Source organism: Ruditapes philippinarum, unplaced genomic scaffold (genome assembly GCF_026571515.1).
Source record: "Ruditapes philippinarum isolate M1 unplaced genomic scaffold, ASM2657151v2 ctg288_1_1_1_1, whole genome shotgun sequence".
In the NCBI taxonomy this organism is placed as follows: Eukaryota; Metazoa; Mollusca; class Bivalvia; order Venerida; family Veneridae; genus Ruditapes; species Ruditapes philippinarum.
In genome coordinates, this window is record NW_026860775.1 from 31625 (window position 1) to 46161 (window position 14537).

At 31.9% G+C, this 14537-nt stretch overlaps 1 protein-coding gene across 1 annotated transcript in view; it reads right to left on the reverse strand.

Moving 5' to 3' along the window:
• Positions 1–14537, reverse strand: part of LOC132713337 (dystrophin-like) — a gene marked incomplete at its 3' end in the record, with an annotated part of 157509 nt that overhangs the window by 25427 nt on the left and 117545 nt on the right. Inside the window, 2 exon segments of the mRNA XM_060695887.1 lie at positions 3140–3535; positions 13378–13509. Coding sequence (XP_060551870.1) covers positions 3140–3535; positions 13378–13509 — 528 coding nt within the window.

Consider the following 14537-nt stretch of genomic DNA (forward strand, 5'->3'; position numbering starts at 1 on the left):
CTGTTGAATAAAATAAGTCAAAATTTGTTTAAAAATTAAAATTTTTGCATTTAGGTAAATCATATTGTTCAGTTATCTTATAAAAAAAAGAAACAATAAAAATAATGGTCTGTCCAGAATGAAAGATGGATAAGTCCATTTAAGATATGCAACAGAGGCTAAAGGTGACAATAATACATATAACTTATCATGAACTGTTGTACCATGTTACCACACAGGTCATTTACCTTATTATGACATTATATAACAGTGCAGCCTGTTTTATTTAAGTACAAGAAGAGCTTATCCCGCCCTGCACTGATAGATATACACTCACTGACTTCACATATAATTTCACAGTAGTAGTCAACCTCTCTATTCCTAACCTCATAATCAGTGTTATATTACCAACTTTCCTGGAGATCTAATTAATATAATACATTTATATTACCACACACACACACAGGCACATCTTCAGATATTAAAAAATATTAATAAACTCTATAATAGCTCTTATATCTTAAATCAAACATTTTGTTTTCCTTTTAACCTTTACTCTGACGGATTTGTGTTATGTGTTTGCCCTGCATACACTTTGGTATTATCTATTGTAGCCATTATTAATTATGAAAATTCCGGATAAAAACTTTAAAATAAAGCCGCCAATGGTATGATGGCTATAAAGTCTGGTCAGATATTATTTTAGTACAGACTGAGCCTGTTGTTATATGAGTTATTATAATCAGTTATTGTTTTATAGACTGGTAACCCTTTGCCAGAACTTGAACTATAAAATTACTATAAAGAAAAATGAATCAAGATAAAATGATTTTAATTCCGACTTCAAACCAAAAATATGATAAAAATACCACAAAAATTCAAATAAATAATTTTATATTTCAATAACATGTATATCCCTAATGTTGGCAGATAGTGTTCTTGTATGCAACAAAGGGGTAAGCAGGAGCAAGATTTTAAATTATACAAAAAGCTTGTTGGTGTGCTGTTTGTGACAGCTGAAAAAAAAGCAACCCTTCTGAAAGTTAAACCATTTAACTAATAAATTGTGAAATTAAATTTTCTGTAAAATTACACAGTTTACAGTAGATCAATATGATAATCAATATGATATGATATGTAACAAGACTTTCTGATAGTCAAATCACTGTGATCAAATTAGCCAGTTTACAGTAATGTTTACCATTTGGCACATACAGTGTTTTTGTTTGCTCTGTAGGCTTTTATTCTGTTATATATAATGATGTAAGAAGACATTTTTGGGACATCTATTGCTCATTATAATTACCCTGTGTTGTTTCATGGCACATCTTGGCTAACTTGTAATAATGTTTATGATACAAGCTTGCCTCATACAATTAACAAAGCATCACAATAATACAGAACAAGATATACAGTACAGGTATTATATGATAATCTATCTCTTTAGATTTACCGGGCTTAACCCCCCCCCTCCACCAAATAGAACAGAAATTACGAATCATGAAATCACCCAAGCCAGCAACTTTGAAATCTACTAATTCAAACAGTTCTGCACAAGTTTGGTTCTTAACAAACTGAAAATGCTATCATATAGTGTGAGTCAAGATAAATGCATATTTTTGGCCATTTCAGGGGCCATAACTCTGTAATGCATAACTGTTTCAGGTAGCTTTGTTGATCAAATAAGATAATTATTGAAAATGCTATCATGTAGAAAAGACAAAAATGCATATTTTTTTTGTTCTTTCAGGGGCTATAACTCTGTAATGCTTAACAGATTCAGGCAGCTTAACAATAGAAACCAAGTCTACTAGTGATAAAATATGTAAGTCAAGTTTGATTCAAAAGCTCATCATGACCATTAAGGGGTACTGCGAGTAAATCATTTTACAGTTCTGGCATTTGATGGTGTCATATTGTCACATTGGATCTATACTCTGACTTAATGAAGAATCTCACAATTAGTGTTATATATACAAGAAGGCTGACACTCTATTATCACTATTATACTTATTACTGTTAACAGTTTATGTTCCTAACAAAACTTAGTGCCTACAAAATAACTTGAAACTTTTCTTGTCTTCAAATACGGTAACTCTCATGATTAGATATCACATAGCCTTGCCACTTTTGAGACTCAGTAATAATGGTATTGCATGGTCGCGCATATATTTTTATGTGACACCACTTAAGTTTTTAATATATGAAAATAGTGTTAATATGATAATTGTAAGTAAATATTATGAATATTACATTGTAAATATTATAGGTGCTTCAATGAATCAATGATTGTTTTAGCTGAAAATGGTTCTTACTTAGGTATGTGATATTCATTACTAAATGTATTGAACTCTTTGAATAAAATAATATTATACTCGCAACAGTCTCATATAATTTAATTTTATTCAACTTGTTTTTTTTTTAATTATATGAAAACTTGTGCGAGATTCTACATACATGTATTATTTACATATATATTCTCTAAGAAATGTATGATTAGATACTGTATTATGTATTGTATGAAACTGTATTATTTCATATGTATTATGTGAAATATAACATGATTTACTATTTTAATCACCAAAATTCTACCCCATTACAAGAGGAGTACCAGAAATATCTGCATGTTTTGACAAGTTACAGGTTATTTCCGCGGTAATCGTGTGCCTTAGGCCGGCTTCAACACTTTGGTATGAACATTTTTACTCAGAACAATTTCTAAGTTTTCATAAAATTGAGCATAAATTTGAAGGCATGCTGTTTTACTTAATTACTTTAGATAAGTTTGATGATTTCACTTTCTAATTCAATTGTTCTATTAATCTATTTTATGTTTTTGTAAATGTTACAATCTATATACATGTACAATGTATATTATGCCTTACAGGTATGTAATGTTTAATAAAATGTTGTTGCTGTTGTGAAATGTGGAAAGTGTGGATAAAGATCTATCTTTTCAAAAAATATAAAATAAATACTTCAGAATCATAACTTTCTCTTTAATTTGTTGACAAAATTATCTCTTTCTCATCGCACACTGAAAGAAAATGTTTTGTTTTTTTGAAGCAATCAATTACACTGTGCAAGAGATACAGGTATTTGTTAGTGTCATAATGAATTTTGATCTAATCTATTTGCTAAAAGGCAAAAACTTATATACCTTCAGTATATCCTCTTGTTTAGTGAAATCATCGAAATCTTTCCCTCCGAGTTCTGGTCCCGTTAACTGTCTGTTGATGTCAGCAATCTGGTCGGAAAGCCGACGTATATCTACTTTTACTTGAGACGAACTTCGTGGAGAGCTTGCACGTGTCACACTTGACTGAACAACCGTGTACGTTGTCCGGGTCACCTGACCTTCTGTTACGGCTGGCTCCATGGTGATAGGAGGATATTGTACCATAGCAACCTGATTGTTCACGTCCTGCCATCGTCGCTGAAGTCTATCTATATCCGGCTCAACCAGAGCACCGGCTCCTTTATCACGTAGAGGATGTGCCTGTTGTCGTAAGGTGTCAAGGTCACGCTGACGTCTCTTCAACTCTTCCTCAAAAGCCTGAAAATAAATTACACGATTTTCTTTAAAAAAACATTCAAAATAAATTATTATACTTCCACAATGTTAGCTCATGATGAGTGGTTTGACGTATTTTCATCAGAGAGAACAATTACAAATAATTTTGTAACTTTTACATGTACTAATTGCAGGATCATAGCTACTAGTCTATGCTTTTTAGATATAATACTACTATATAGTTGCTAATAAATCATTCACTTTATTTTATATACAAAGTACAATGTACAAATTTACAGTTTTTATGTTTATCCATTTCCTTACTGTCTATGACTGACTATGTTTCTTTGTACATTCAGGTACTACGGAACCGTTATCATACTCAGGTCATAAATATATCCTATAGATCTACATCATGACAACTACCATCATTATTAATTTTGTACCCTTATATTCAAAAAGCATTTATTTTTTATTTATTCATTATATTTTGTAGGTTTTTTTTAGGGCATCCATCTGTAAAATATCACAATAGCAATTTTTAGCTTTACTGGTAGAGAAAGACCTCAGACGCCCCTGTATGCATTATTTTAGTCAAAAACGAGCATCGGGGTAGTAGCATTGTCCGTCTGTAAAATCATAGTCCTTAGCAGTGTATTGTAAGTGAATGGAAGACAGCAATCTTAAGCACCGAGCCCACACAAGGCTCTTCAAAACGGATATTTACATATTATTTATGATATGAACTTTTACTTGTTTTAACTTAATCAAGTCCAGCTATCAAAATGGTGAAAAATGATAAATATCCACATGATTAAAGTGTATAACAAAAATATAAAAATATGGTTCACCTTAAAAAAATATTGTAAAAAAGGCAAACTATTTCTGCTATGTATATACTGATAATGACTTGATATTTTCTGAATTATTCTAAAGTAACAAATGTAATTATTTCTGCTATTAACAATTAACATACAGAGCAATACTCAAGAGGGGTACATCATGGTAAGGAGAAACTGTAACATGGTGGGAAAACTATTCTCTTATTTCTAAATATATTTCCCATCTTCTGGGAAAATGATGAAATACGCACACATACAGACTGGTTCAAAAGTTTAAACTACAGCATTTGATTGGCTAATCCTTGGAACATATTCTAAATTGACCAATAACAGAGCTTCTTATTTATTTCTAGCCTCATTTTTTGACATGTGAGTGAGAACAGAATATCATGAAAGCAGACCAGCTGACCTGTTGAATTTAGCATTTTAACTGCCTCAAACTTTGTATTTAAAACAAACCTAAGCTTACTAAGGAAAAATACTATCAACATGGTTATTCACAGAATATTTGTTCACATATTTTGAAAAAAGAAATATTTATCCTTTACTTTTTAAAAATTTAAATAATTACCAATCAAACCTTATATTTCTAATTATTTAAGTAAACGAACTAAGCATGCTGAACTATAATCTCTACACAAGTATTACACCTACATTCTAGTCTAAATAATCTCTACACAAGTATTATACACCTACATTCTAAGTCTAAATAATCTCTACACAAGTATTACACCTACATTCTAGTCTAAATAATCTCTACACAAGTATTACACCTACATTCTAGTCTAAATAATCTCTACACAAGTATTACACCTACATTCTAGTCTAAATAATCTCTACACAAGTATTACACCTACATTCTAGTCTAAATAATCTCTACACAAATATTACACCTACATTCTAGTCTAGATAATCTCTACACAAATATTACACCTACATTCTAGTCTAGATAATCTCTACACAAGTATTACACCTACATTCTAGTCTAGATAATCTCTACACAAGTATTACACCTACATTCTAGTCTAAATAATCTCTACACAAGTTTTACACCTACATTCTAGTCTAAATAATCTCTACACAAGTATTACACCTACATTCTAGTCTAGATAATCTCTACACAAGTATTACACCTACATTCTAGTCTAGATAATCTCTACACAAGTATTACACCTACATTCTAGTCTAAATAATCTCTACACAAGTATTACACCTACATTCTAGTCTAGATAATCACTACACAAGTATTACACCTACATTCTAGTCTAAATAATCTATGGTTTCATTCTAATATTGCCATTTTTACCATGCAATGGACTTTCTCATCATAATTATAGGTCTGAACAATAATCTCAGTAAATTGCTCTATTTCTTAGAATGCCTTGACCAGCTTCCATGTTCTTGAATTGTCTTTTACAATATTGTAAATATCAAGATGAAAATGTTTTAGTAACTAAGAAGCAAAGAGTCTGATCAAGGCTTCACAGTTGGGCAGGCAGTTAATTCTGGCCTAGTAGCTCTATTTCTCAGGTGACAAAAGCTTATAATCACTTATAATCCAACAACAAAAATTTATTAACCAATTTAAGTAGCCTGGTCAGGCAGTATAGATGTGTTGGCTTGGTTTGTACTATACTTCTTACCTGAGCCAAGGCATTATTCTTGTTTGTTTGATTGGGTTTTACGTCACACCGACACAGTATAGATCTTATGGCTCTACTGGTGGAGGAAGACCTCAGGTGCCCTACCGTGCATTATTTCAGGCACGAACAAGCACTGAGTAGAATCACCTACTAGCTTCCTCACATGAAAGAACATTATTCTTGCAAATATAGAGGGAGAAATAATTATATATTACTGTAGGTGAGCTAATAATCTCACAACGTAAAAACATAATCTAAATCTCATTAACCTCCTAGTTATTCATTCTATCTTGATTAACAACAAAACATTTTTTCTAATTTGTTTGGTTAACCGACCTAGTTTTCAAAATGACATTCACAATGTATCAACCAAATATGAGCACCACAATGCAATTTAGGTCTCAATTTCATTGAACTCATACACATTATACTAACGAAATAAAACAAAAGTCAAGAACAAACTTCTATCTATTAAATTATAGCACAAAACTGCAGATGATATTTTGGTGTAAACTTTTCTGCACTTAAAAAAACCAAGAAACTATCAACCAATACTGTTGTTTACCGATATTGTTGAAGGTATTTTGACACTGTTTCTACCCAAGTGTTACATGTTTCTGGCAGAATGTTGGCACCAGACACTGCAATTAGATGTTACAGTTGCAATTTGACATGAGGGGGGCGGGGACAAATAATTTGCATTATCACAGATTTTAATGTGTATCTCTTCATGACAGGTAGGTAAAGACTTGTCATCTAGAAACCATCAATGTCAAACAAAACAACAGCTTGCTGCACATTTCAGCATGAATCAAAGCAGATATCTACCCTCATATCACCAACTAGGGCAATATCTGCTAGAGATATTTACACTATAAACATTAACTAGGGTAATATCTGTTAAATTTAGTCAAATTCTTTTAATGGCTTGGTCTGAAACAATGTCAAGCAACTTATATGAAATATAATAAGAAAATATGAGAGTAATTTTGTGGTTTTACATCAGTTATTTATCCCTGTTATTTATCTATTACTAATGACATACGTTGTACATGTATTGAGGTCTTGGCTGTCACAACAGTTGTCATGTAATTAAGTTACGTTATTTTTGCACCTTGTGCAGGAAGTAGTTACGATATGATTTTTAACATGAGGTTATCTATAATAATTGTTTTGATATTATTCTGAGCTAAGTACATTATCACCTGACATATAACAGAAAACCATACAACAGATTATGTCCACAGTAAGTCAATAGTAGCTGTAGAGCAAAAACCAAAGCAAAGATAAAGTACATTAAGCCATTTTATAAAGTTAGATTAAAAAAATCACAGCTAAATCAACTACAAATTAAACAAAAAACATTGATCAAGAGTGAATACACAGTTCCTTAACATGAGTAAAACAAAACACTATAAAATGTTCGTTAAACTATAAAGAGTAAATTCAATCACTGTGACATGAGAATTTAAAAGCCAAATCACTGTGACAAGAGAAAAGCCAAAACTACGTGACCAAATGAAAGCCAAACACTGTGACAAAAGTAAAACAAAAACACAGTGACAAGAGTAAAACCAAAACACTGTGACAAGAAAAAAGCCAAAACTATGTGACCAAAGAAAAGCCAAAACTATGTGACCAAATAAAAGCCAAACACTGTGACAAGAGTAAAACAAAAACACAGTGACAAGAGTAAAACCAAAACACTGTGACAAGAGAAAAGCCAAAACTATGTGACCAAAGAAAAGCCAAAACTATGTCACCAAAGAAAAGCCAAAACTATGTGACCAAATAAAAGCCAAACACTTTGACAAGAGTAAAACAAAAACACAGTGACAAGAGTAAAACCAAAACACTGTGACAAGAGAAAAGCCAAAACTATGTGACCAAAGAAAAGCCAAAACTATGTGACCAAATAAAAGCCAAACACTGTGACAAGAGTAAAACAAAAACACAGTGACAAGAGTAAAACAAAAACACAGTGACAAGAGTAAAACCAAAACACTGTCACAAGAGAAAAGCCAAAACTATGTGACCAAATAAAAGCCAAAACTATGTGACCAAATAAAAGCCAAACACTGTGACAAGAGTAAAACAAAAACACAATGACAAGAGAAAAGCCAGAACTATGTGACAAGAGAAAAGCCAAAACACTGTGACAAGAGAAAAGCCAAAACTATGAGACCAAAGAAAAGCCAAAACTATGTGACCAAAGAAAAGCCAAACACTGTGACAAGAGTTAAACTAAAACACCGTGACAAGAGTAAAACCAAAAACACTGTGACAAGAGTAAAACAGACAAGAGTAAAACCAAAACACTGTGACAAGAGAAATTTAGCCAAAACACTGTCAGACAATAGTAAAATCAATCTCTGTGACAAGTCAGTAAAACCAAAACACTGTGAAAAAGTAAAACTTTAATACTTTAAAAAGTGTAGAACCTAATAACAAAACAATGTCAAACACAACTTTGTACATTTATACTAACATAAAAGCAAAACACTGTAGTAAGGAACAAAAAGAATCACAAACATTATAAGGGCATGCTGGAGAAGAAGGATGGGAAATTAAACAAAACTAACTTGCTTAAAATAAGAAGGGACAAAAAACAATATTGAAACCAAATATAATTAAACTGCAGGTACCAAATGAACAAAAAGGAGCAAAACATAAAAACAGACAAGAGCAAAAGCACTATTACAAGAGAAACAAAACAACCTCTAGAAGAATGACATGTGCAGTGTATAAACACTCATGTAGATCAATGTAAAGCAGCAGAAAGAGATGATGATTGTAACCATTGTGAAGGAGACCAAACAATCTTCAATCCAGATGTAATAATAGTGTTGCTTGAATGATCATTAATATATTATTAGTGCAATTTGTAGAAAGTTTTACAATTTTCTGCTTCACTTTGCCCTCGGTTATTTCTATTTTCTGCTAGTTTCTTGTGGCAATACCGAAGATATACAAGTAGATCTACTCACAATAACTGATATTTAATGTGAAATATTCCTGTTACATACAATAAAATCTGACAATGTCGCCACAATTACATCTCTCTTCACACTGTAATTGCATGAAAACTATGATACAACTCCTCCAGAAGTGATCATACACAATTATTTACTGTTATTAGGGTATCTAATGTAAGGTTTTATAGAGGGAAAATACTTGGGAAGGCATATACTGAAGGGAGAAGAATTCTGTAAAATAATCACTTTGTTCTAATGTAAAAACTGCACCAACAAAATCTATCACACACACTGTGGTAACATTATCACAGATTGTAAAACTTTGAAAATTTTTTTTACAAGAACACCTTTCCATGTGTTGTTTGTTATATTTATATGGTCCTTCGAGATCATTGATTCAAGCACTTTTAAAGTGTTGAAAATTGAAGTACTGCTCAAGACAGTGCTAGGGGGCATGAGTGATCTTTTGAATTATCCCTCATGTACAGACTCGATCAAACTGAGGCTGCAATTTTCAAGTACTTTTGCTGATTTTAATGCTTCTGAGGGATCAATTTTTTCCAGGTATTTCAATATACTGTAACCCAATTTATATTCGCGAATACAAATGTTCGCGTTTTGCCGAGGTCGGACATATTCGCGAATATTAATTTCCGCGTTTTCTCGATTTCCGAAAAAAAAAATTCGCGGATTGGAAAGTCCGATGGGGCCATAAAATCCACTAGCCGACTATTAATCTTAAATAATTGAGGTCATTATTAGTGTCTAAAATGGGATTAACAATACGCTAGCCTTATATATTGTATTGGTAAGTGAATTGTGATCACAATTCAGCAAAACATTTTCTCTATATTTTTTATTTATATGTGTACATGTACGCATCGTTCGTCTTCATTTCCAAACATGTCGTTAAAAGAGTGGGTATCACACTATTATACTTTGTTTTTCTCGATTAATAGTTTTCTTTCGTCCGTTCCCTTCAGACGTGTGAAAAACACAAACTAGACGATAATTGCTCAGAAGCGCGTGTCATAATGATGATTATGTTTGTAACATGTTTAGCTGTTTTTATAAAGTTAATCTATTTCGGGTGTTGATTGACTTATGTCCAAAATGAGTGAATTATACGTTCTTTATAAATATTCGAACACTGTATCAATTCATTATGACTTTAAATGTAAATGAAATAGTGATTGCTATATTGACATAGAGTTCTTTTGATATTTATAAAATAGTAGTAGTTTACTTAGTTTGTGTTTTTATTGTTTGGCAATATTCATAACAATTCATTACTTCCTAACAGGTGCCCGTAAAATTCGAATATATCCGGTCAAGTAGCTTTGCATGAACAACGTCTAAAATAAAAATTTCTCACCCAATTTATTCGCGAAATCGTGCGGACTTATTCGCGCAAACAAATATTCGCGCTTCGTGGCCATCCGCGAATAAAGCGAATATTAATTGGTCGCGAATATTCGTTGGGTTACAGTAAACATAAAACCTGACAACAGAGCAGGGTTGGTGGGATTTGTTTGGAAATTGTCGCATTAAGACAGTATAGGTCATATGGCAACTTTCCAGCTTTATTGGTGCCTCAGACTGTGCATTATTTTAGGCAAGAACGGGCACCAGAAAACCACCAACATTCCAAAAGCTAGCTGGATGGCTTACTCACATGAAAGAGCTCAAATTCCCTGTCAGGATTGGAACCCACAACGGCAAGGGGTGCTTTTATTCCTGTACATGTTGCACTTAACAAACATTTTCAGCTGATTCAACATAAAATTGTTTCCATGAAGACCATCTTTCTCACAGTATCAGTGACTACAGATCCACCTGTATTATGTTGTGTACATCACACAAAAAACATGCTAATTAACCATGTGCTTGTAATTTCTACACTTTCTTTTTTGTCTAAAAATAACATGAAAAGGTATGTATTCTCATTTGAAGGAAATTGAGAAAAGCTTTTTAAGTGATAGGCAACTCTTTAGGACTTGACAGCCTCTTGGAACATGGGCAAATTTTCTGACTGTACAACACAACAAAGTTATCATACAAGAGTTAATTATATTATGGAACACCTGTAATGTCTTCCCTTCAACCTTCTCCACAAATATCACTTCAAACAGCTTCTACAACACAGCAAGTCAACCCCCTTATTAAGGAAACTATAATATTATGAGAAAGGTGTGATGGTGATGATAATTCAATACCCTTCTAACAAACTTTGCTTTATACTCTAGATATTTTCATTAGTTTGCTTATTTCAAAATAACTTTCAAGTATAAATGCTTTACGTAAAGCAGCACTCTTTATATATGAATGTTTAAGACACTGATTTGAAAATGGAAAATTTAAGGGACTCATGACAATAGCTATTATTATATTTACCTTCAATTTAATCTTAACAACTTAATACAGCAAAATAGTCTTGTGCTATTGGGGCGTGAACAGTGACTTGCAATTTTCACTTCTGTGGGCTTAAAACAGGCTCAATGATACCAAGCATGCAATATTTCCAAATTTGCTGTTTTAGGCGTTCTTCTGGGATTCTGTTTCTCTCTTAATTCTGAGTACAAAAACTGTCTAAGCTATCTTATTCTTTGATAGGATAATAGTTAGGGCTCTTCCTATTCAATTTAGCATATATATAAATAAATGTTTGTATAGTTCTCTAAAATTGCAAAATACAGCAAAAATCACTTCTTATCTAAGCATAGAATAATGAACAAAGTTGGTGTTCCATAGATCATGAAGTAAGGTTTCTAGAACTTCAATTTTCTCTTAATTGTAGCTATGAAAACTAAAGGGGTATATGTAAGATAAGAACAGGTGGCATTTTCTACTTTTCTCATCAAATTCTATTATTTTGATAAGTAACAGTTGTGCATTTTTTTGCTCTGTTATATATAACTCTGTCAATATAGGACAGTATAACCTCACCTCATGAGATTAAAGTTATTCACTTACTTTTTCTAAATATGAAAATTTCCCCCCTTGATTATGATAGGAAGAAGTCGGTATTTTCAGACATGTGCAGATTTATAATTTTTCTTCTTGATAATACTGTGAGTTAAAAGACTTACTCTGGAATTAAGAATATTTTGTGTCTTTCGGTACAAACAAACTTGTACAGTTACAGCTTTGAAAATAAGTAGTGCACAGTGAAGCTATAGCCGTTAAAGTTTGTTTGTTCCAGGAGATTAGCTTGGAAAAAACGCATATTTGCCAAGTTCAGATTGACATTTCTTTGTTCATTTCTCCCCCCCCCCCCCCCCCCCCCCCTCCCCCAACACAGAGTTTTGCTCGCAATATAATAATTATCACAGTAGAAACCATATGGAAATATCAAAAAATCTAAAATAAATATCAATGACAATAAGGATATCACATTAAACTACCTCTAAACATTTTGAAAACAAAATACAAAAAAAACATCAAATAAATATAATGCATTATGTAACAAAATGGAGCTTTTATTTGCAAAAGGTATGTAGTATAATGCCTTAAAATCCAAATGGTACAAATGGCAACAGAAAAATTGCTTTCATAGAATTACCCTGACAAATAAGACAAAAAATAATTTCCTAAATCTTTCATTTCATACATATATTATTCAAATTTATCATTTTAAAAAATCTATTGTGCATTTTTTAGCAAGTTTTTTTTTGCATTTATTATTTCAAATAGCAGTTCATAAGGTGAGAAAAAGATATAATTGTCAATAAATAGAAATCTTATGAAGTTGTTTCTAAATGTTTAACACTGAGCAGTCTGTCATGTACATGGTTAAAAAGAAAATGAGATGACCTTGAACTTATACATTATGATAAATGTATTTTAAAACAGTTGAATGCTGAGAAGGTACCACTGGTAGTCAGGTGTGATTGTAATGAACCATCAATGATGGGAGATATTTCAGACATATAATTCAGACATATAATTTACAGAAATAAAGATTATTTGAATAAAAGTTTTAGCCTGCTGGCAGAAACAGATTATACCAGTGCTGGAGCATCACTGTCATCCAGGCATGGTCCACACTGTTGTGCTCTTTTCAGTCAGTACATATTTTGAGAATTATCCTAAATTGATGTGTTTTGTCTAGGTTGAAAGAATAGGGAGTCTAAGATATGTGGCTAAAATATGCAGAATGGTAAGGGATAAATTTTGTTTTGCTGGGATTTGCGCCACTGTCAGTCATATACTTGCTGACAAAACTTTATTTGTAATTAGAAATACTTATTATTTAAAATAGTTGATGAAAATGCATTACAAATTATTAGAAATTATTGTTTATTTAATACTTGATAATGTTGCATTAAATGCTCAAAATATAACACAATGCAGGTCTTGGAATTTTATAATGGTATAAAAGAGGTCAAATCTGTTTGTTGCTATGGAATTATACCAGTACTTACATTTTTTAGGACTAAAATTCCAAATCCTAAAATACCGGCCATAAAACAGAGGAAGACTAAAGATAGAAGAAGAGTCAGTGCTGACACCAGCGACAAAATGTCGTCTGCTCCCATATTCCCACAATGCAATTTTCAAATTTCTTAACACAAAGCTATCTCCTTAACATGGCTATTTGCTTCATTCTCTTTAATACTTCCATAAATTCTGTACACAAGTAAATCTAACATTTTTGTTTCTTTCTTTCATATTTCTTGCTGATTTTATAAATCTTCATTCTGAAGCAGAAATTATATTCCCTCAACAACTATTTCACCCCATATTTATCAATATACTTCAATCATATAAATCTCTTACTATCACAATTTTTCTTGTAAAATGTACAATGTTAACTTTTTAGTTTTATCGATGTACAAATAAAATCCCAAGAATGAAATAATCTTTTCACAAGTGATAATTCACATGTTTAAATATTTAGGTAGAGTTGATTATGAGCAATTAGGTTCCCTTAATTTTATACAGGTAAATTCTGTCTTCACAGATCAATCTAGCCTAAAATAAATCGTGAAAATCACAGAAAGTCTTACAATAATCAAACTCCAGCATGTAAGCAATCAAGCATGAACCTTTTATGCGCATTTTTGTCATTGCATCTATCCATATCATCGACAATATTCCTTTTTTCCCGTTACAAGACTATTTTCTTTCTAAATAACTAAAACATAACTAAACTGTCTGTTAATTCCATTACTTTTTGTCTATCATGTCTACATATCGAATGGTTATAACACTTTTTTCATTATTTTCTCATTCATCAATAGAAAGTGAAGCCAAAGTTTTAGAAATCAATGAATTCTTTATCACTTATAACAACAAAACAGTTGAACAATTTATTCCCGTCAGATTTTTCAACAAGTTTTTTTCTTGATGTAATAGGCATATGATAAATAGGGGATTGACAGTACATAAATCATGAAATATTTGGGGCTGCAAAATCACTTTCCTCTATGAGCAAACAAGCCCATCGGCCACAGGTGAGCCACGCGTGAACCATTTCAAAACACGGCTGGGAAATATATTAAATCCATACGTATTATCCGAAGGTAAATCCAGCGAAAAAATTAACTCGAAAACTTCATAGTCGCTTTGAACTTCAATACAA